Source organism: Gobio gobio, assembly GCF_949357685.1.
Source record: "Gobio gobio genome assembly, chromosome: 1".
NCBI classification, from domain to species: Eukaryota; Metazoa; Chordata; class Actinopteri; order Cypriniformes; family Gobionidae; genus Gobio; species Gobio gobio.
In genome coordinates this window covers 67,281,093-67,305,132 of record NC_137097.1, presented here as the reverse complement: position 1 = coordinate 67,305,132, position 24,040 = coordinate 67,281,093, and the positions used below count along the sequence as shown (strand labels likewise).

The 24,040-nt window shown below is 41.4% G+C and overlaps 2 protein-coding genes across 2 annotated transcripts in view; one reads left to right on the top strand and one right to left on the bottom strand.

The window, feature by feature from the left end:
* trap1 (TNF receptor-associated protein 1) overlaps positions 1 to 12,071 on the bottom strand; it is a 29,441-nt gene extending 17,370 nt beyond the window's left edge. Inside the window, exons 1-13 of the mRNA XM_079835562.1 lie at positions 11,867 to 12,071; positions 11,342 to 11,512; positions 9,295 to 9,377; positions 8,731 to 8,871; positions 6,323 to 6,394; positions 6,074 to 6,234; positions 5,372 to 5,481; positions 5,217 to 5,290; positions 4,987 to 5,142; positions 3,296 to 3,416; positions 3,085 to 3,154; positions 2,860 to 3,007; positions 2,593 to 2,778 (exon numbers count right to left, since the gene is read on the bottom strand). Coding sequence (XP_079691688.1) covers positions 2,593 to 2,778; positions 2,860 to 3,007; positions 3,085 to 3,154; positions 3,296 to 3,416; positions 4,987 to 5,142; positions 5,217 to 5,290; positions 5,372 to 5,481; positions 6,074 to 6,234; positions 6,323 to 6,394; positions 8,731 to 8,871; positions 9,295 to 9,377; positions 11,342 to 11,512; positions 11,867 to 11,987 — 1,614 coding nt within the window. The 5' untranslated portion in view covers positions 11,988 to 12,071. The remainder of the gene's footprint in view (positions 1 to 2,592; positions 2,779 to 2,859; positions 3,008 to 3,084; positions 3,155 to 3,295; positions 3,417 to 4,986; positions 5,143 to 5,216; positions 5,291 to 5,371; positions 5,482 to 6,073; positions 6,235 to 6,322; positions 6,395 to 8,730; positions 8,872 to 9,294; positions 9,378 to 11,341; positions 11,513 to 11,866) is intronic.
* A 1,424-nt stretch (positions 12,072 to 13,495) lies between these two features.
* On the top strand, positions 13,496 to 20,698 carry LOC307122861 (butyrophilin subfamily 1 member A1-like; the record flags this gene model as incomplete). The annotated part of the gene is made up of 4 exons (XM_079811145.1): positions 13,496 to 13,603; positions 15,727 to 16,115; positions 20,297 to 20,568; positions 20,655 to 20,698. 4 exons carry the CDS (start codon positions 13,496 to 13,498, stop codon positions 20,696 to 20,698), a joined length of 813 nt encoding a protein of 270 aa, XP_079667271.1.
* Positions 20,699 to 24,040: the final 3,342 nt, after the last annotated feature.

Below are 24,040 nucleotides of genomic sequence, written 5' to 3'. Positions count from 1 at the left end.
AAATCAATAATAATAAGCAAAAAATACATCTTTTATTTTGGAGTTTGTTGTTTCGAAGGTTAAAGATTAAAATCCAAAAATGCTATTTATGTAATAATTAATATTATATTAATTAAGAACAGTGATTCTGTCTTAATTAAAAATATATATAATTAGGCAAGAATTATATATTTTACTAAACAGACAGGCTTCAAATAAAAAAATTAGTTTTATTCTCTTTATTACTCCATATTTATATATAATTTTATATTATTAAAAGTGTATTTTTGGTGTGGGGAAAAATGAATCGCGATTAATCGCATCCAAAATAAAAGTTTGTGTTTACATAATATGTGTGTGTATGGTGTATAATTAAGTATTTATAAATACACACTCCATGTATATATTTAAGGAAATATTTGCATGTATATATAATTTACAACCCCAAATCAGAAAAAGTTGGGACAGTATGGAAAACGCAAATAATTAAAAAAAAGAAGTGATTTCTAAATTTACTTTGACTTGTATTTCATTGCAGACAATATGAACAAAAAATATTTCATGTTTTGTCTGGTCAACTTCATGTCATTTGTAAATATGCATCCTTTCCTGTCATTCAGACCTGCAACACATTTCAAAAAAAGTTGGGACAGTAAAGCATTTTCCACTTTGTAATGTTGCCATTCCTTTTCACAACACTTAAAAGACGTTTAGGGACTGAAGACACCAAGTGATGAAGTGTTTCAGGTGTAATTTTGTCCCATTCTTCCTGCAAACAAGTCTTAAGGTGGGCAACAGTACGGGGTCTTCGTTGTCCACATTCTCTATTGGAGAGAGGTCGGGACTGCAGGCAGGCCAGTCAAGTACCCGTACCCTCTTCCTCCGCTGCCAGGACTTTGTAATGTGTGCAGAATGTGGTTTTGCATTGTCTTGTTGAAATATGCATGGACGTCCCTGGAAAAGATGTCTTCTTGAAGGCAGCATATTATGCTCCAAAATCTTACATACTTTTCAGCATTAATGGTGCCTTCACAGAAGTGCAAGTTACCTTTGCCAAGGGCACTGACACAACCCCATACCATGACAGACCCTGGCTTTTGGACCTTTCGCTGGAAACAGTCTGGATGATCCTTTTCTTCTTCGGTCCGGAGCACACGGCGTCCATTCCTCTCAAAAAATACCTGAAATACTGATCCATCTGACCACAGTACACGTTTCCACTGTGTGATGGTCCATCCCAGACGCCTCCGAGCCCAGAGAAGTCGACGGCGCTTCTGGACACTGTTAACATAGGGCTTCCTTTTGGCACACTACAGTTTTAACTGGCATTTGTGGGTGTAACTACGTATTGTGGTACTTGACAAAGGTTTGCCAAAGTAGTCCTGAGCCCATGTGGTGAAATCGCTTATAGATGAATGACGATTCTTGATGCAGTGCCGCCTGAGGGATCGGAGATCACGGTTGTTCAGCTTAGGCTTGCGCCCTTGTCCTTTACGCACTGAAATTCCTCCAGATTCCTTGAATCTTTTAATTATGTTATGCACTGTTGAATGTGAAATATCCAAATCTCTTCCTATCTTTCTTTGAGGAACATTGTTTTTAAACGTTTCAATAATTTTCTCACGTATTTGTTGGCAAACTGGCGATCCTCGGCCCATCTTTGCTCCTAAAGGATTAGACCTTTCTTGGATGCTGCTTTTGTACCAAATCATAATTACAATCACCTGTTGACATCACCTGTTTCAAATCACATCATTATTTAACCATTTAACTCATTACTAGCCCTAAATTGCTCCTGTCCCAACTTTTTTTGAAATGTGTTGCAGGTCTGAATGACAGGAAAGGATGCATATTTACAAATGACATGAAGTTGACCAGACAAAACATGAAATATTTTGTGTTCATCTTGTCTGCAATGAAATACAAGTCAAAGTAAATTTAGAAATCACTTCTTTTTTTTTTTTTTTGCGTTTTCCATTCTGTCCCAACTTTCTGATTTGGAGTTGTATCTTATATATAAATATAACATATTTCCTTAAATATATCCATGAATGAGTGTGTATTTATAAATACATAATTATACACAGTACACACACACATATATTATGTAAACACAAACTTTTATTTTGGATGCGATTATTCACGTTAATTTTCCCCCAGCACTAGTATTTTTATATTTATATTAAATTATTTGCAACTGGTTAAGCATAATTAAGCACCTTTTAAATGTGACAGGGAAGTCTATTTCCTCAAGAGAGAAAGTCGAGATCATTTCACAAGAAAATTAAATAAAAAATACTGTTTTATTTATTTATTTATGTTTTAATAAATGCCATCTTAAAGCATCTCTAGCTGCTGACCATTATATTTTTGGCCAAGACAGAAGTCTTAGCGCCCCCTTGTGTTCATCTCAAAATCTACCAATATCTTTGTCGATGGATAATGCACATTTTAAGTTTTGAGTATATTTTTAACTGCAATTCAATTATCAATTGTTTCCAGCAAATATATGCATCAGCCTTTGTATCCACTTCTAGTTATATTGCCTATTAGTTCTTGAGTATGAAAGAGTACTGGTTAGTTAACCATAGACCTGCTTGTCTCTAGTCTCACCTCCATATCTTTCTGTTTCATGGCCTCGAAGTATGGCGAGTGTTCGGCCAGGTGGCGGTTGGGTGCGCACAGATAGTAAATGTTCCTCGTTCCCGCCTTCATCCGAGAGGAGTAGTCCATCAGACTGGTCTGCTGTCCCGCGGGAAGCGCTGACGACTCAAAGCGCAACAGCTTGGCAATGTCCTCCTGTGATCACATGAATCAGCCATTTAAAAACGACCAGAGAGGAACGGGTAGATTATGAAGGCTAAACATGGCGTCTCGCACCTTCACGCTCTGCTCCGCTGTGGTCACGATGCCCTCGCGCATAAACAGCCCATATTCGTCAAAGAACTGAGCGTATTTCTCTGGATCCTTTTTGCTCTGGTCCAGCAGAAACCGGATGACACGCTGCTGTAAAACATCCCGCAGTTTCCTGAAACAAAACAGTTTGGACTCTTGTTAATTGCACAATGCTGAAGGCACAACGTCATATTTCAGGTGGGTTTGTACCTGATGAGGGCGCTTTCCTGTAGCAGCTCTCTGCTGAGGTTTAGGGGAATATCTTCACTGTCCACAACACCTGCAAATACAATCGCACGACAAACCTTGATTGGGATCAAATGTCCTTTATTTTTAACATATTGATAATTATCTTTGAGCGAATGAGTTTCTAACAGGCATTTAAATGAGTTTGCTGCAATTATATGGACGCCCATCTGACCTCGCAGGAAGCGCAGCCACTTGGGAAGGATGTCTGTGGCTTTGGTTTGGATCAGAACCTTCCTGCTGTACAGAGCCACACTGGATCCCATCTCACGACTCACATCAAACATGGACGGTTTCTGCTCACACACATTTACAAACAGGGGTAATGCAGTCACTTGGGCATAATCACAAATCATTAGTATTTATTTTATGGCTGATTAGCAAATAAACAGACATGGAATCTTAATTTGGATTCATTTTATTTAGTAAGAAGAGTGATCTGTGATCTGTGAGATGCACCGATACGCCACTGAATACTAAATTAAAATGTATAATTGAAAATAAATACATAATATAATATTAATATTATGTATTTTCAATTGTATCAATTAAATAATGCATATTTGAGTAAAAATTGTGTTGATAAATTATGTAACGCAAGTAATTTAAAATGAATAACTTTTTTAATTATAATTATATATATATATAAGGGCTGTGCGATATTGAAGAAAAATGCGGTATGCGATATCCTTGTTAAATAATGCGATATTCGATACGATAATGCTTTAAGTGTGTAAAATCTATTTCTTTCCCTTACTGATATCTTTCACTTAAAGCATAACCAACTGTGTTTACATGAATACAAATCAAGACATAACTGTGTGTGTATTTGACAGTTCGAGTGTGTAACAAGACACGAAAAAAAGAACGGCTTGTGCACACTTTTCCGTGTGTGTGTCAGACAGCAGACAGTGCGAGACTGCAAGGAGTTGTTTTTTGCAAGTTATTGCGTTTAATAACTATTTTTAACGTCAAGCAAGTCACAGTCATGTGCTCAGTCTATTCTCTGCTGTATGCATCGACCTAAAACGTACACTTTTCACAATGTTGAAGTAGCCTATTAAAATCATTCAGATATTGCGTGCTCTTGCGATATGCATATTGCGATATGTACATTTGCTATATTTTGATAATTTCGATATATTGCGCAGCCCTTTCAAATGTAATAAAAAATTTGCATACATAAATTATATATATATAATTTATGTATGCACATTTTTTATTATGTACATGTGGTAATTTAAAGTTATTCAATTAATTGAATTACCTATAAATTAAAATGTACTAATTAGTGCATATTTTATTTGTTAAAGTATGTAACGGGCCAATTCATTTAAAATTAAACATTTAAAAATACTTAATTTTATTCATGTAATTTTAAATTAAAATTTTTTTTTGAATGTACGCAATCTTTAAATTAAGTACATAATGATTTAAGATTAATTAAATACATTTAATTGCATATTAATTAAAATATGCACAAATTAGTGCATTAAATTAGTGCTGTCAATTTAGTTTATCGATGAATTAAATCGCACATTTTTAATTAAATCGTGATTAAAACATTGGAGTTTTTAATATATAATATGTAATAATTTCACAGTGAATGAATGTAGAAACAACTTAAAGACAGTATGTTTAAAATATTTGTTGTAATGGCATCTTTCTATGAATGAAGGCCAGTATCACTGATGGTAATACTGCTAATGTCTCTATGAAAGCATTACAGTATAATTAAAAGCTTTATCAATTTCAACATTTATTAGACTTTTAATTTAAGTGAACGAAATATGCAAGACTAGAAAGTTACCCTACTGTGTACAACAGTCATCGTGCATTTGTCTGATTTAACCATCTCGCACTCACCATCTCTGGCACGTAGAAGATGCTGCGGATATTGAGCGGGGCGTCAGCGCGATAGTGCAGTGTGTAGCGGGGTTTGTCATGGGATTGAGCCACGTAGCGATAAAACTCCTCATGCTGCCACTCGCTGATGTCTTTGGGCTCCATCATCCAGAGCGCCTGCAGAGAGGGAGAGAGGTCAGGGCTGATGATCAGAGCCACAGGGAGGTCAAAGCTCATCTATCAACACACACCTGCAGAGTGTTCAGCCGCCGTCCGTTCAGGAAGATGGGAAAACTGACAAAGTTGCTGTACTTGGTCACAACCTCTGCAAAACAGACCAAGTGACTTAAATGAGTTTGTTCTCAAAGCATGTCATGTTTTATGTCATCGTTCGTGGTTTGCACACCTTTGACACGGTCTTCTGATGAAAACTCCTTGCAGTCGTCCTTAAGGTGGAGCACGATCTTAGTCCCCTGACGCACACCTGAAGCTTCTGCGACCTCAAAGACTCCAGAGCTGCAGACACACACAACTCGGTGAGTAAAACATACAAATGCGACTGATTTCATTCACATGTTTGTTTGGTCTCATAATGTAGGGCTGTGAGATGAATCGAATATTAGTTTTGATTTTCGGCTTCCAATGATTATTAAAAACACTATAGTCGAGATAAAACAATTGTGCGGCATTTCGTTCCTTTTCTTTAAAACGTAACATCCAAATCGGTCAAATCATGTTACGCCACTGTTCGCCGTTCTTTTATTTCAGGGGTGCAAACTCATCAAGGGTGAAAAAGGTGACAATCCCCCCTGGGCGAGCTCATGAATAATAATGAGCTTAAGCAACACCACGTCAGACTGACCAGATTTGTAAATGGCCTGATTTCTCCGCTTATTTCTTTTCAGTGGCTAGAGCTGACAGAGGAGGTAGCAGTTCATTTTCACATTCATGACATAAAACAGACACATATGGACCTAACATATTTCAAAAAGTATGAGTAAAAATGGTTGTGTGTGGCAGGGCACCTTTAAGAATTTGCGAGTCTGTCTCCCTAATAAAAAGACATTCTTTTTATCCAAAAAACCATCTCTCATCTCATTTGTCTCACCCATCTGAGGACCACTTGTATCCAGGAGCGTCTGGTTCTGCTGACTGAGAATAAACGTCCACCTTATCAGCCACCATGAAGGCGGAGTAAAAGCCCACACCAAACTGACCAATGATGGAGCTGCTGGCCTCTGCTTGATTCTGAAGAGCATCCAGAAAAGCCTGCGGGAGGAAGACCGAGAGGACCATGAAATAAACCCATTCTCAGAATGAGGAATAGCAGACTTTGGAAGAGTTCAATGAGACGCACCTTTGATCCGGATCGAGCGATGGTGCCCAGATTAGCAACCAGCTCCTCTTTATTCATCCCAACACCTGTGTCCTACAAATCAGAGCATGGAAATGTTGATCAATACATTCCACACAGGGATTAATGTGCTCCGCTGCTACAACGGGTTTCCTTCCGTTGGACTGCAGAGAGGCCATGTATAAGATCAGAGCAGATTAGGGTCCAAACTAAAGATGGAGCAGAGCCATTGGAAGAGTTTTTAAACGGGTCTGCAAAGGAGGAATTTACGTATGCATTTGAGTTTTCATAAATGCAACATTTGCATATTCTTGTATTAATAGGTATGCCAGTAAAAGTGTCAAGAAGCAGCTGAGGCGCTGTAATTTTTTTATTTGACTTCATTTACCTCGGGAGTGTTCACTATGTGGCTGTTGTGTTGGAACGAAAGCGCGTGAGATGAGACCGCTACAGTTCAATTATTAAGACCATGGATTAAGAACACATATGCACATTGTTAACCAAATGAGAACCAAATTACAGCACAGCTTTAAATCTTGTAGCAGTTCGCTGCTCAAAAGAAACAAAAATAACTAATAATCGTACTGTTCAAATAACTATCTTTCCAACTTCATAAAAGTTATTAAAATTCGTGCAAACGAAAATTTTAAGGCGGAAACGAAAAGAGGTGTGGTTTTGCTGATTTCTTTGGGAGAAGTGAAAGCAGAAAAGAGGAAGGAGGAAAACGGAAGTGAGAGCCTGGTGGGGAAGTTGTTGGAAGCAGAGTGCAGAAAAGTAAAGGAGGAAAGTGAGGCGACGGTTTTTCAGCGTGTCGTGAAGGTGTTCCCGGGATTACTTTTGTGTGGCCGATAATCTGCGGTGTGGAACAGCCGAGGCGGATACAAAGTAAGGGCGCTGAGCGAGCTGTAACCGGGACGCCGCCATTGCTACAAAGCTTCAGTAAAGAATCGAGGAATCACGGGGTGAACCTGCAAGTATTAACTCCAGCTTTCTACCAGAATTTCAAATGATCCAACCAACGAAACAAACGAAAGGTAAAAGGATAAACGAATCTTCCCCGCGCCCTCACAGACCTGACATTAATACCTGCCTTTCGTCTTTCTACTTCAAACGGTCCCTACAAACTATTATTATTCTTTTTTCTTTTTTTTTGGACACCGAACATATTGTTCGAATTAATTTCGTTTTCATTATTTATTTACTTATATTGTGGACTATTTTTGTTGGTTTTAAAGGGCCTATTACCGAGTTTGTTGGCCTGTGCGAAAAGACGAATGAGAGAAATTAAGCACCTTGTAACAAATGTATTTCTTTTCTTTTCTTTTTTTTGAGGGCCTAAGTTTTTGTGGACATTGAGTGCTTGAATTCATTATTATTATTATTATTATATTATTATAGTGATTTATTTATGATATGGATTTATTTTTTTTGAAAGAGTAAAACGGCCTTAAATAGATCCAAAATTGTGTTATGAAGTTTATTGTGCTTCTTTGTGTCAACGGAAAATACTGACACCTTTTTTGTCAGTTTATGTAAACTGTCTGGCGCCCAACTGGACTTATTAAGATTTCATGCAAACGCATTACAATCTGTTAAATCAATTAATAGCTGCAGTAGTCATTCAAGTATAGTAAACATATAACTTATGTTTTGATTAAATTTTGATTATATTAGATAGGCCTACATAACACGTGTTTTGTAGCCTGTGTTTTAGATTTGAAAGTAACAAATTACAATATTTATGTTATCATAATCGGTGTGACCCCGTGGTTGCCTTTCTTTAGTGAAGGAAATGAGCGATTATTGTCAGTGAAGTCCACTTCAACGTATATCATGCTCAGGGAGCAGGGAACACTGCATAGGGACCCTGTCCATCGGAACGCACCTATATATTTTTAAACAGTCGCTGTCGCCACCTAGTGGTGTAACAATGTAATAAATACAATAGTTATGTCACTTTCAAAAAGTGATTTACTCTATTTTGATCGCTACCGTAGACATTAGTGTTTACATCTGAACTGTAAACTTTTTATCCCAGTACTGCTGTTATAGTATGAATATTTGTAGCTGAGAAATAAGAATACTGTGTGGTTGAAGAGTTTGTGAAGCCGTTTCATACCTGCTTTCTCTAGGTCAGCGCCAACGCAGATTTGAATGTTTGCGGTGATCGTACTTAGACATAGCCGAATCACTGTCATTGAGCAGAAGATCGTGCGGGTGTCTAAATCGAGAATGCAATCTTTTAACTATTAATCGTGCAGTTCTAGGTTCACGCATCAATTTTATTTCATAAACTGAAAACAGCTTTGGAATTACGCATAGAAATGGGCAATAGAAAAGCTGTTCTTCATCTTCTTCACTTGACATTGTTAATCTGATTCTGTCTGGAGGTGCATGGGTTGAAGATGGACCTGGATGGTGAAGGTGCCTTTGGCTGCATCCGTCTGCAGGTGGATCTCCATCGGTGCCGTCTCTCCTCCCGCTGTCATCAACTTGTGCCGCAGTTTCTCCAGCGCATCGCTGCAGTTTGAGATCAGCTCTCTGATGAACACCTAACAGAATCACTGACCGTTAGAGGATGGACTTCCAGCCCATTCTGATCAAAGCATTTCCATTCATTTACGATTACTATTATATTTTTTAATTAATTTATAGATACAGTTTTCTAGTTGTATATCAGGATTTATTACTATTTATTTTGTACTCCAACAAGACAAAAATGGCACTATTTAGCCATATCAAGCTGATTAAATATTTAATTACTTGATTATTATTTGACAAAATAAATCTATATGGTGGCCAACAGCCAATATATTGCAGATAAATATACATAACAACTTTAATGATGATGACAAATCAAATAATCAACCTGGACAATATATTGTTCAATCCTCTAGGATTAGTCTTGGATGTGTTAAGGAAATTGCTAAACGTGACAGCATTAAATCAGTTTGTTTGTTTTGTTAATTCATCACCTCTTTCTCAGAATACAGCGATCTGGCCACAATATCCAGCAGTTTCTTCGTCTCTGCTTGGAACTCGTGTTTGGAGAAGGATCCTTATTTGAACAAAGAAACAGGAGTTTGAACATCCTTAGAATTTCCATACGCTACAGTGTATGCTATAATTTAAGTTTACTGAAAGAAGTGCTCATCAAGGCTGCATTTATTTGATCAAAAACACAGTAAAATAAACAGTAATATTATGAAATTACAATTTTATATATATATATATATATATATATATATATATATATATATATATATATATATATATATATATATATATATATATATATATATATATATATATATATGTGACATACATACGCTCACCTAAAGGATTATTAGGAACACCATACTAATACTGTGTTTGACCCCCTTTCGCCTTCAGAACTGCCTTAATTCTACTTGGCATTGATTCAACAAGGTGCTGAAAGCATTCTTTAGAAATGTTGGCCCATATTGATAGGATAGCATCTTGCAGTTGATGGAGATTTGTGGGATGCACATCCAGGGCACGAAGCTCCCGTTCCACCACATCCCAAAGAGGCTCTATTGGGTTGAGATCTGGTGCCTGTGGGGGCCATTTTAGTCCAGTGAACTCATTGTCATGTTCAAGAAACCAGTTTGAAATGATTCGAGCTTTGTGACATGGTGCATTATCCTGCTGGAAGTAGCCATCAGAGGATGGGGACATGGTGGTCATAAAGGGATGGACATGGTCAGAAACAATGCTCAGGTAGGCCGTGGCATTTAAACAATGCCCAATTGGCACTAAGGGGCCTAAAGTGTGCCAAGAAAACATCCCCCACACCATTACACCACCACCAGCAGCCTGCACAGTGGTAACAAGGCATGATGGATCCATGTTCTCATTCTGTTTACGCCAAATTCTGACTCTACCATCTGAATGTCTCAACAGAAATCGAGACTCATCAGACCAGGCAACATTTTTCCAGTCTTCAACTGTCCAATTTTGGTGAGCTTGTGCAAATTGTAGCCTCTTTTTCTGTTTGTAGTGGAGATGAGTGGTACCCGGTGGGGTCTTCTGCTGTTGTAGCCCATCCGCCTCAAGGTTGTGCGTGTTGTGGCTTCTGCATACCTCGGTTGTAACGAGTGGTTATTTCAGTCAAAGTTGCTCTTCTATCAGCTTGAATCAGTCGGCCCATTCTCCTCTGACCTCTAGCATCAACAAGGCATTTTCGCCCACAGGACTGCCGCATACTGGATGTTTTTCCCTTTTCACACCATTCTTTGTAAACCCTAGAAATGGTTGTGTGTGAAAATCCCAGTAACCGAGCAGATTGTGAAATACTCAGACCGGCCCGTCTGTCACCAACAACCATGCCACGCTCAAAATTGCTTAAATCACCTTTCTTTCCCATTCTGACATTCAGTTTGGAGTTCAGGAGATTGTCTTGACCAGGAACACACCCCTAAATGCATTGAAACAACTGCCATGCGATTGGTTGATTCGATAATTGCATTAATGAAAAATTGAACAGGTGTTCCTAATAATCCTTTAGGTGAGTGTATATACTGTATGTTTATAATATATAAAATATTTTATATATAAATAACATTCTTATATATACACACATGCATGTGTGTGTATTTATATATACATAATAATTATACAAAGTACCACACATATATTATGTAATCACAAACTTTTATTTTGGATGCGATTAATCATGATTAAACGATTTGACAGCACTAATATATACAATCCACCTAAAAAAGTGATAATTCTGTCATTTACTCACCCCCAAACCTGTATGAATTTCTTTCTTCTGCTGAACACAAAAGATGATATTTTGAAGAATATCATAACCGCCCAGTTGATGGACCCAATTGGCTCCCATGTTGACTATGGAAGTCAACTGTTACCAACATTCTTCAAAATATCTTCTTTTGTGTTCAAGACAGAAATTCATACAGGTTTGGAACAACATGAGGGTGAGTAAATGATGAATGGGTGAACTATCCCTTAATAAGCTGATTTGCTGCTTTAGTTCACCTTGGACGTCCTCTGTGTCGGTGATGATGCTGTGGAGCGTCTCCTCCACCTCCGGGCTCTCGGCCTGTTGTGTGCTGTAGGCGCGCTGAGCCACACGGACACCAGGACAGCTGGAGCTCCATAGTCTGGCAGGTCTGCTGTGATGCAGCTGCTGTCTGCCATTACTATCCACTTTTGAAGAAAAAGGGAGGCAGAGTCATCAGGATTAAACAGCACTGATGTTTAATTGACCAAATAGAGGGGATTGTATTTGATAATGGTTACTGTATGTGCTCTATTTGCATACATAGGTAAATATGGAGATTATTTACTAAGACTGTTAACATTACTGAACATGTCCAGCTAATTCTACATAAATCTGCGTTTTGTCAATGAGTGACACAATAATATGACAAATATACATTATTAACCAAAACGCCTGCGTTTATTTGATTAAAATGGTTCTTCCTCTGGTATATTGTGTCATTCTGCTGGTCTGTTGTAAGTTTTAACAGCTCGTCCTTATTAAACTCTTTAAACATGTACCTCCAGTGAATGTCGCGGGGACTATTCTCTTCCCGACCCCTCTGCTGGATGATAACAGCCTGACATGTGCTCGTTGAGAGACATTCAGTGAGTATTTGAGTAAACTTAAGGATCGGATCATTTCTGCTTCTGCTGCTGCAGTAGTTTGACCTATAGAAGACTGGAAACTACGGCGTGACAGGCGTACAGTGACTGAAAGGACCCTGCGGACGCTCAGCGATGACGTCTGCACGCGGTTTGATACATGCCTGTGTAAAACGATTTACATGCAATTTCTCGAACGACTTTTGGAGAACATTGACTGATAGAAACGTGTGGTTGCTAATACTTTCACCTTAGTATATATAATATACGGTAGACCCAAAGACTTTTGTGGTTTATTTGATTAATTACATTCTAATATTGGCAAAATACGTTGTACAGAAACGTAGATTGCTCTGTTATTTTCAGAAATGAATAAAAAAAATTGTCAGAAGCCCTAATAAAAATGAAGAAGTCATATAATTTACTGTAGAAAACTGACTTTAAATGTGTGCCCTTTTTGTTGTAGGTCTAATCATATTTTTCTTTAAAAAATGTTTTAATACTAAAATGTAATTTGAAATGTTTGCGTACTAAACGAGTAGATGTAACTTGTAGCAAATGACTTTATCTGTAGCCTATTGGATGGAAAACTGACTGTTGATGTCGAGTTTTGTAGGCTAAATAGTAAATAGAAATATAAAAAAATACATATGCGCACTTTAAATCGATTCTAAAAACAAAATCACACGCCAGGCCACCCATCTCAGGACAGAAACGAAGGCGAACCATATACTGTATTGTTTAGGGCAATTCTGGGGCCAGTTGCATAAACTTAGCCATTATGTTTAGACTATGTCTTAAGAACTAATTTGACACACTAGCAATTAGTCAAGAGGTAATCAGTCTAACTTTTCTAATTCAAATTAGACCAATCTAACTTTTTATGTAACTGACTTTAAAAAGTTAAGAACAGTCTTGAAGAAAAAAATAGACGACTAACTTTTAAGACTAGTCTAAGCAGTTTATGCAACTGGCCCCATGGTCTTATTAGAGTCTCAGTCTCGCAGAGTCGTATAGAGTTGTTACAGTTTTGTAGCGTAATTTTCTTTTCGCATGGATTTATACATAACCAAATTATGTATTTTGTATCATATCTCCTGAATCAATCATGATAATAACACAGAAAAGGTGATGTCTACCCCTATGTTTTGATGGTCAAGGATTACAATGATATCATATGCAACATCATAAACTGTTTAGGTGAATAGTTAATGATAAATAGCCTACAGTGACGTGAGAAGGAAATCACATTGTCTGAGAACTTTATCATGTTGGGTAGAGTTTCAAAAGCTTGATCCTTTTGGTCATTAACCCTACAAAATACTGTAAAGAATATCCAATATGACTTTAGAAACATAGCTTAAAAAGTATGTCAGACAAAATTATTTACTTCAAAAAATCTACACTGGTCAAAAAAAGAAACACTTTATTTATATACATTCTGTAATTTGTGTGCACTCACGACAACATCTGGCCATGCTCGTGATTAGATGATGGATGGTGATGTCTATTTACATAAATGTCCAAGATTCAGGTCAGGGAAACATGGGCCAGTCAATGGCATCAATGCCTTCGTCATCGAAAAACCAGGAGGAACCCAATGCCAAGTGCACCAGCATAAGTTCTGACAATGGCACTGAAGGTTTCATCCCGGTACCTAACAGCAGTAAGGGAACCATTGGCTAGCATATGTGACCCTCCAAGGATATTCCTCCCCAGACCATTACTGAACCCACCGCTAAACCGGTCATGCTGGATGATGTTGAATGGTTGGATTTATCTGGATTTGTCAATTCAAAACCTACACTTAAACTTAGTGAAAACATGTTGAATATATCACAACAAAACTACTTGAATTCTTCTGTTTACATTAACTCGAATGCTCCCACCATATCTAGCTTTAAAATTAATCTTGCCACCCAAGGTCACATGACCATAAACAATCAAATTATTTATTTGAAGTGACCATCGCATTTTGATGTACACTTTCGTTTAGAACACCCCAAACCCCTTAACTGTCACCCCCCTTTTTTTGAAAATACACATGAAAATGCACTATCCAAACTTAAAGGGCTGTAATTCAAGAATGCTTTGGAATATAGACCTAAGTTTAGTTGTTTTAAAGCAGACACTCGGCAGATTATTGCTGAAGTGAAAGCAATTCAAATTATGGAAGTATGAAAAAATTATGGAAGTTTAAATTTACTGTAAATAAAAAATACTATACTAAATATATTTTATTTTATATAAAATATGTATTTTACAAAAAAAAATTAATCTAAAATTACTATAAAATCAAAGCCATATGTCTAACCAAGTTGTGTTCCAAATTTGAAGTAGATATCACAAAAATTGAAGTTCCCATGAGATTTTGTTTATGCACTGTACCACAAATAGCCAATTTCGGTCCAAATGTCACTTCCATCACAAAACGGTCACCAAATATGGAACCTTGAGACTCAGACCTTTCCGACGATATGTGTTTTGTCAAGATCAGAAAAGATTTTGATTATAAAGTACTTAAATAATAAATGTTGTAATATGAAACATGACACCGCCCACTAGGGGAGGAGCCCGCTAGAAGAATTTAATGTACCATTTCCATGGTAACGCAACATCCAATTTCAAAACGGTTTCCACAGGATGAATTTTGAGTTTATAAGCCTTCGAATGATACCTAATTTATGATAATTACTAAAATATATGATACGAAAAAAGGCGATCAAAAAAAGAGTGCCAGGTGTCCCGCCAGCGGGACGGTGACTGATCACACCCCTCAACAAATGCAAGTTATGAACCCTACAATCAAAGCCTGAAGACATTGATTTCAGAAGCCCGGGTTATTAAGTGGTATGATGGGAGGGACTGTGTTATCACTTACAGTTGTTTAGAGATATTAGAATGTAAAACCAAACCAGGAAGGAACTCTGTATGATCTCTCATATCATCTCATTTATTCACACTCCTGAGAACAGTGTTGGGGTAAAGGTAAGAAGATTTGAGAAATAGGTAAATAGATTAACATAAATTAGATTATGTATGTGTAACAAAAAAATACACATATGCATGTTAACAAAGCATTTTGTGTGTTTTCTGACATAATACGTGTTTTCTTTTAGCATCCGTGTCCTTCAGAGATGAAGTTCATTTATTTGACACTCCTGATTGTTAGTGGAGCTACAGATTCAAGATCAGGTAATTATTTGAAGAGCTGAAGGGTGTGTTTATGTGTAAAAGAGAGAGTGAATGAAATTTAATAAGTAACTTATGTACGGGACAATGTACAGTGAGCTGGGCATTGTCCAACTGTTTCATCGTCCTTATTACATGGATACTTACCAAAATAACAAACAAACAAACATCAAATATAGATCCGAGTCTGAATTGTTTTATTATTTTGTGACAAAAAAAAACAAGCAGACCAAACACATGCATGTAGAAATCTAGACTTCATGAAAAATCTAATATTACAAAAATCCATGTAACAAATAATCCAATACATAAGTGCAAACAGCCGTGTTGTGAGCAAAGATTTTAGCTTAATGAAGTGAATGAATCCTCAGCAGAACGAATGCATGAGCTGAAGTGTGGAAGGAGAACAGATGCTTACAGTAACATGCTTTTTTTAGGAAAAGTGCATCTTGTGTTGTTTCTAGTGCAGGATTGAGACACGGGACACAAGGCATGTAATATAGTGAGAAAGAAGATAAGAATTATTATGGATATTTTTATAGTTGTAATACTTATGTGTATATTTAACTGTTGTACATTTGTAGAACACAAAACCTTTTTCCCCTCTTGTAACAGAGCGGTTTGAAGTAGTGGGACCTGCAGATCCTGTATTTGCTGTAGCTGGTGAAGATGTGATTCTGCCCTGTTCAGTCAAACCCAACATCAGTGTTGTGGACATGAGAGTTGAGTGGTTTAGACTTGATCAGAAAGACTTACAACGAGTGCATCTCTATGAGGATCATGAAGACAGAAATGCAGAGCAGATTCAGTCCTACAGAGGGAGAACAAAACTGATCCATCAAGAACTTCAGAGAGGAAACGCATCGCTCAAACTCTCATCAGTCCGAGTCTCTGATGAAGGACATTATAAGTGTCTTATTCAGTCCAAATCCTGGAATGATGATGCCACTGTGGATGTCAGAGTTGAAAGTGAGTAATTGTGGATGTTGCTGCGACGTACATGCTAACAAAAAAGGTGTAATGTGAGACTACAGACGTTTCCCCGTTCAAAGTAATAATTTGATAGGAAAACGTCTCGGTTACATATATAACCCTCATTTCCTTAAGGAGGGAACGGAGACGTTATGTCGACGTCACCAACGTTACGGGCAATCGCATGTGAGCCCAATCACCTTCGAGTGTAAAGGAAATGAGCCAATGTACATTGGCGTGCAAGATTTGCATCTTGCGCTCCACCCCAGGGCACGGGTATAAATACGGAAGCAGATGCACGCACCTTTGTTTTACATTTACATTTATGTATTTATTTAGCAGACGCTTTTATCCAAAGCGACTTACAGTGCACTTATTACAATCCCCCTGGAGCAACGTGGAGTAAAGTGCCTTGCTCAAGGACACACTGGTGGTGACCACAGGGATCGTACCAGCAACCTTCTGCATATCAGTTCAGTGGTTTAACCCACTGGGCCACCATCTTTTGCACTGATGAGCCGAGCCAGTGACCCGGCCATACAGTGTCAGTACAGCGACTGTGGCGACGAGATGTTCCCTTTCAGTCGGTCACGTTCGACGCTGCGTCGATGTCACCAACATTATGGGGATCCCTTGGAAAATGCCACGGTTGCTGCCCCTTCCAGCGGCCTATATAAGCCTCCTAATCCCCCAGCACCTTGGGGAGGAAGATGGGACAGGGCTTGCGTAAAGCAAGTCAGTCACTGCTGTTCCGCATGACCCACTCAGTGACACTATTGGATAACACTAGGAAAGTGTGCCCATTCCAGGGGAAGTGAATACTGCGGAAGCCACATCCTGCCCGAAGGGAGGTATCATCTGGAAGTTACACATATGGACTGGCCAGTTAGGGAATGCTAATGGAGAAATAAGTGCACTTATCTGGTCCATGGGAGGGGAATGGTGCAGCAAGTAGACACAGAGCAGGTCTCAGGTGTTACTGGGAACTTGAGGCGAGCACACGAGAGGATACCAGCACTACACGAAGGCTATAGAATCTAGAGAACGTGTTTGGTTTCACCCATCCTGCAGCTCCACAAATATCTGTCAGCGAGGTGCTATGTGCCAGTGCCCAGGAAGAGGCAACACTCATTGTCCTAACCTGAGCAGGCAAGGTTTGATACGCCAAAGCGATGGCATCCACTATCCAGTGGGCTATCCTCAAAGGGCACTCTCTGCAGTGCTGTAAGCACCAGAGACAAGTCCCAAGAGGGTACAGAGTAAGAGCAAGACAGATTTAATCTCCTCGCTTCCATCAGGAACCTGACGATCAGGTCATGCTTTCCTAGGGACTTAACATCAACTCCATCGTAATGTGCGGTGATTGCGGAAACATACACTTTGAAGGTGGAGGGAGACAGCCTATGCTCACGCCTGTCCTGTAGGAACGAAAGCACAGAACCGATCAGAACCGGCATCTTCGGGGGTCCTCCACCAAAGTGCCCCATCTCTGAGAAAGCAGGTCCTTCCTCAGAGGAATGCGCCATGGAGGTGCTGTCGCGAGGAGTACTAGTTCCAGGAACCAGGTCCGGCTGGGCCAATAAGGGGCAACTAACAAGACCTGCACCGTGTCCTCCCTGATTTTGCACAGTGTGCAAGAAGGCTCACTGGGGGAAACGCATACTTGCGCAGTGCGACGTGTCCGGGTCGGCAAACAGATCTACCTGTGTGGTCCTCCAAATCAGTCTCCATTCCCCCGGGAGCACTTGCTGTCATGAGAGCTCGTCGGCTACATGATTGAGCAAGTCCGGTATGTGAGTGGCACAAAGCGACCTCAAATGCTTCGGACTCCATAGGAGGAGATGGCGGGCGAGTTGTGACATGTGATGGGAGCATAGACCACCTTGACGGCTGATGTACACAGCGGCCGCAGTGCTGTCCGTACGGACCAGTATGTGCTTGCCTCGTAACAGCCCTATGAGGCGGCCCAGCTCAAAATGTGCTGCTAACAACTCAAGGCAGTTGATGTGCCATTGCAGTTGGGGACTCGTCCAAATGCCCGATACTGCATGCCCATTGTACGCAGCCCCCAGACGGTGGTAGAAGCATTCGTGGATACCACAGCATGCCTGGACACTTGTTCTATTCAATTCAATTCAATTGAAATTTATTTGTATAGCGCTTTTCACGAAACATATAGTTTGAAAGCAGCTTCACAGAAAATGCAAATTTCTTCAAATTTAAATTGATTTGTACATGTTATGCATTTCAGAAATGCACTTATATACAAAGCACACAGATTAGCTAACTATCTATTATTAATTAATATAATAACTATGGCACAGAATTAAGTGAAATAAGAATACATGTTGTTAATGAATAGGGTATATAGAGATGAGCATGTGTGCGTGTTGATGCAAAGATGCGTCATCTGAAGTCCTCGCAGGAGTTGAGTCGTCTCTTCACAGGTGTTGGTCATCCGAAGTCTTTACGAGAAGATGGATCCAGACTGGAGCTGAAGGACTCTAGTTGCCTCGGGATGGGTGTCCCGAGATAAAACAGAACAGAAAAATAATTAGCGTAGCTGCTGTTCAAGGTATTAAGCAAAGACCATCATGTGCATTGATATAACTATAGAGTACAAGGTTAGGAGATGCATCATGTGAATGCCTGGCTAAAGAGATGCGTCTTCAATCTAGATTTAAACTGGAGGAGTGAGTCTGAGCCCCGAACATTATTAGGAAGGCTATTCCATAGTTTAGGTGCCAAATATGAAAACGTTCTACCTCCTTTAGTGGACTTAGATATCCTCGGTATTACCAGAAGCCCAGAGTTTAGAGATCTTAAAGATAGTGATGGGTTATAAGGCGATAGAAGATCAGTTAAATACACAGGAGCTAAACCATTTAGGGCCTTATAGGTCAGTAGCAATACTTTATAATTGATACGAAACTTAACAGGTAACCAGTGTAGAGATGCTAGAATTGGTGTTATGTGATCATATTTTCTTAGTAAGAAATCTAGCAGTTGCATTTTGGACTAATTGTAGCTTGTTTATTGAGGAGGCAGGACAGCCAGCTAGTAGTACATTACAGTAATCTAGTCTAGAGGTCATAAATGCATGAACTAACTTTTCTGCATCAGAGACAGATAGCTTAGCGATGTTCCATAGCTTAGCGATGTTTCTGAGGTGGAAGAAGGCTGTTTTTGTAGTATTAGAAATATGATTTTCAAAAGACAAGTTGCTGTCTAATATTACACCCAGGTCTTTTACTGTACAGATGAAGTAACAGTGTTCTAGGGGAACACCCACCCATAGAAACGAAGGGTCTGACCATGGCCTGAAGGTTTGACGGCAGCCCGGGGTGATTGTCACACGGAGCATGCTACTCTGCCACGCCCATCTCAGGACTCGGCCGGGAAGCCAGTGTTAAAGCAGCCTCATATGAAGCAATCCGAGCAGCATTACTGCAGCTGCGGATGCCATATGCCCCAGGAGCCTCTGAAAATGTTTCAGTGGGGCCGCTGTCCTGCGTTTGAACGAATTCAAGCAGTTCAACACTGACTGGACATGTTCCTCTGCGAGGTGTGCTGTTAGATTGACAGAGTCCAACTCCATACCGAGAAAAGAGATCCTCTGCATGGGGGAGAGTTTCTCTTTTCCCAGTTGACCCGAAGACCCAACTGACTGAGAAAATTGAGCACCATGTCCCTGTGTTTGCACAATTGCTCTCTCGACTGGGCCAGTATTAGCCAGTCATGAGGTAGTTGAGGATGCGAATGCCACGTTCCTTCGTGAAACAATGGCTACCTCCGTGACCTTCGTGAAGACACGGGGCGACTGGGACAGCCCGAAGGGTAGGACTTTGTACTGATATGCCCGTCTCTCGAACGCAAATCGCAGGAACGTGTTGAGGGAGAATCGAGACATGAAAGTACGCATCCTTTAGGTCGATCACTGCAAAACAATCTCAGGGACGGATGCACCTGAAGATGTATTTCTGCGTCAGCATTTTGAATGGCATCCTGTGCAGGGACCGATTTAAAACTTGGGTACAATGAAGTTCATATCGGCTGGGTTCATACCTTTGGGTTAACCCCACAAGCCTTTTTACAGTGATTGTTGTTCTTGTCAACAAACAAAAAAAGGCTTATATAAAAAAACATGTTCACTCAATCAATGTTGTTGATGTTTATCTGTAGTTGTAAGAAGTCACCAGTGATCACTGTAGATGGATTTGATCGTTCAGGAGGGCTTCATTTACATTGTGAATCTGAAGGTTGGTATCCTGAACCTGATCTTGAGTGGCTGGACAGTGAAGGAGTCCGTTTGAGTTTAGAAACTACAGAGATAAATAGAAACACAGACAGATTCAGTGTGAAACACACCGTCATTATACATCACAGTGACAACAAGATTCACTGCAGAGTCAAACTGAGACATCATATGCTGGAGGCTTTGATTATCACCACAAGTAAGTACTGACACTTTTGGTGTGCAATTTATGATTTTTTTTTCTCTGCCTTACATTATGTAAATGTGTATTGCACTGTGTGGTAGAGGTTCGTGTGGGTGTGGGAAGGAAGAAGACGGGGTCAGCGTGACTAGGACTGTTTCTTTTATTAATACTCAAACTTCATATAACACAAAACACGCACGGTGGCGTCTCTGTCTCAAACACTCAGAACTCTTGTCTTTAACTGCCTCTCAGGCTTCGTTTCCAGCTTCTCTTTGTCCAGCACGTCGTGCACAGTCCCAGTCCGGTCTCTCTCTCTGCCTCTCTCTCGTCCCGCAGCGGCTTTTATGCGGTCTCTCCACACCAATTACTGCAAACAGGTGTTTGTGATCTGCACTTGACCTACTTACTCACCGCTCAGTTCCGCCCTCTCTCTCCCGCTGCAGACCTCGCGAAACCACGCCCCCTCCGCCACATACCCCCACCGCCCGACTCAGGACGGGGAGCCATCCGGCCTACAGCCCCCCCCCCCCCCCCCCCCCCCCCCCCTCCTGGAGAGGAAGTCAGCCACAGCCATCAGTGCACCCGTCCTGTGGATCACCTTGAATTTAAAAGGCTGTAAAGCTAGATACCAACAGGTGATCCGCGCGTTGGTATCCTTCATGCGGTGGAGCCACTGCAAGGGGGCGTGGTCCAAACAGAGGGTGAACTCCCGCCCCAGGAGGTAGTAGCGGCCCACCTGATGGCCAAACACTCCTTCTCTATGGTGCTGTACTCTCTCTTAGAGAGCTTACAACTAATTTACAGCACCGGCCGCTCTTCACCCTCCACCTCCTGGGACAGGACTGCGCCCAACCCTATGTCCGAGGCGTCAGTCTGCAGAGAAAAAGGGAGAGAAAAGTTAGGAGTCTGAAGGAGCGGCCCACCACACAGAGCAGCCTTTATCTGGGTGAAGGCCTGCTGGCACCGCTCCGTCCACTGAACCGTATCTGGTACCTCCTTTTTAGTCAGATCAGTCAGCGGGCTAGCGAGGTCCGAATAATTAGGCACAAACCTTCTGTAATATCCCGCTAGCCCCAGGAACTGTCTGACCTCCTTTTTGGTCTTAGGTCTTGGACAAGTCGCAACTGCTGCGGTCTTATCAATTTGGGGACGCACCTGACCATGACCCAAGTGGAAGCCCAGATACCTTACCTCCACCCGCCCAACCGCACACTTCTTTGGGTTGGCCGTTAGCCCCGCCCTTCTCAGCGACTTCAGGAGAGCACGCAGGTGCTGCATATGCAGCTGCCAGTCTGCGCTGTAGATGATGATATCATCGAGATAGGCAGCGGCATACGCAGCATGCGGCCGGAGAATTCTGTCCATCAGACGCTGGAAGGTGGCGGGAGCTCCGAACAAGCCGAAAGGAAGGGTGACAAATTGGTGCAACCCAAACGGTGTGGTGAAGGCGTTTTTTTCTTTGGTCATTGGAGACAAGGGGATCTGCCAATAACCCTTAGTTAAGTCCAGTGTTGAATAAAATCGAGCGGTCCCTAGCCGATCAAGCAGTTCGTCAACCCTTGGCATTGGGTACGCATCAAATTTCGTCACCGCGTTTACCTTACGGTAGTCCACACAGAACCGGACCGATCCGTCAGGCTTTGGAACCAAAACTATCAGGCTGGCCCAGTCACTGCTGGACTCTTCTATTACTCCCATCTCTAGCATGGCCTCTAATTCAGTCTGAACTACTTTTTTTGTGTTCAGGTAAACGGTAGGGCCGACTGTGAACCACCACGCCCGGCTCGGTCTCAACGTGGTGTTGAATGAGGTCGGTGCGGCCAGGTAGGGGCGAAAACACGTCGGCAAACTCCGCCTGTAAAGTTTTTATGTCAGTGAGCTGGGACGGCGAGAGGTGATCCCCACCCGGGGCCAGAGCGAGAGATTGGGATTTTTGAACCGCCTCTGGCCCGAGATCCTCCTCTCCACTCATCACCGTCGCCAACATCACTGACTCCACCTCTGACCACTTTTTTAACAGGTTGAGGTGGTAAATTTGACGTGCCCCGTCCCTATCTGAACGCACAACCTCATAATTGAGGTCCCCAATTCGCCGTGTGACCACGAAGGGCCCTTGCCACTTTGCGAGCAATTTAGAGCTAGAGGTAGGGAGTAACACAAGAACTTTATCTCCCTGTGCAAATTGACGTAACCTAGCCCATCTGTTGTACAGCTGTGTTTGTCTGTCCTGGGCCTGTAACAAATTCTCCATTGATAGCCGTCCCAAAGTGTGGAGTTTTGTTCTCAGGTCCAGGACATACAGAATTTCGTTTTTACTCGCGGATGGTCCATCCTCCCAAGTCTCCCTGAGGATATCCAGTACCCACCGAGGCTGGCGCCCATAGAGAAGCTCGAAGGGGGAAAACCCCGTGGAGGCTTGCGGGACCTCGCAAACAGCAAACAAGAGAGGTTCTAGCCACTTATCCCAATTTTTGGCGTCCTCGTGAACAAACTTCCGAATCATGGTTTTCAACGTGCGATTAAAACGTTCCACCAGACCGTCTGTTTGTGGGTGATAGACGCTGGTGATAGACCTAAATGCCCGGCCATCGGGTTTGAATAAGCCGCCTGGAAAAGCATTTCCCGGCAGCTTTTAGGAATTAATAACTGGGTTGTATCCTGCTTTGACTGGGTGTCTTGTGTCACCCGATACAACCTATCTTTTATAATCGCAAAATAGGGAAAGGAGAGTGGTTGATCAGGATGGAGGAGGTGGCCGACGATGGAACGTACCTGATTAAATGCATTTTTCAGCGTGTCATCCTGGGACTGTTCCAGGGGAAAGTCATTGTGCTCTGTGAGCACCGGTTTCTCCAGCTCGCTCGTTTCCCCTGAAACCACCGCCAGAGGTCCCGGTTCTGCCTCCCCCAACTGAGCAACCGCCATCTTCCCTTCCGAGTGTTTTCCCCAAGAAGCACAAATGCCCCAATAATTTGTTAAATGCTGGCCAATTGGTTCCCAGAATTAGCGGATGCCGGAGGTGCGGGTTAACTGCAACCTCGACACTATGCGTTTGTCCCCTAAATTGAATAGTGACGGGCACTAACGGATAGTTCACCACTTCCCCGTGCACACACCGCACTGTAACCACACGGCTGTTACCCAACGCCTTAGGCTGAATCAGGCTTTGGTGGATAGAGGTCTGGTTGCAACCGGAATCCACCAAGGCCTGATAAGTAACCCCCTTGATACTCACAGGTATAAGGTACAGTCCAGCTTGATCAGGGGCGGCTTGCGGAGCGTCGCGAACCCGGACCAGTGTGCTGACCTCCATGACCGGACAGCGATCAATAAAATGGCCTGGATCCCCGCAGCGCCAACAAGCCGGCCCAGACCTTCCCGCTGCCCTAGTGGCCGGAAGTAGGTCGGCAGAATGGCGTAGAGAGAGCGCGGGGGTGGAGGAAGAGGGGTAGGGATCCGGCGGTGTAGTGCCTCCCCTCGGCGCCGG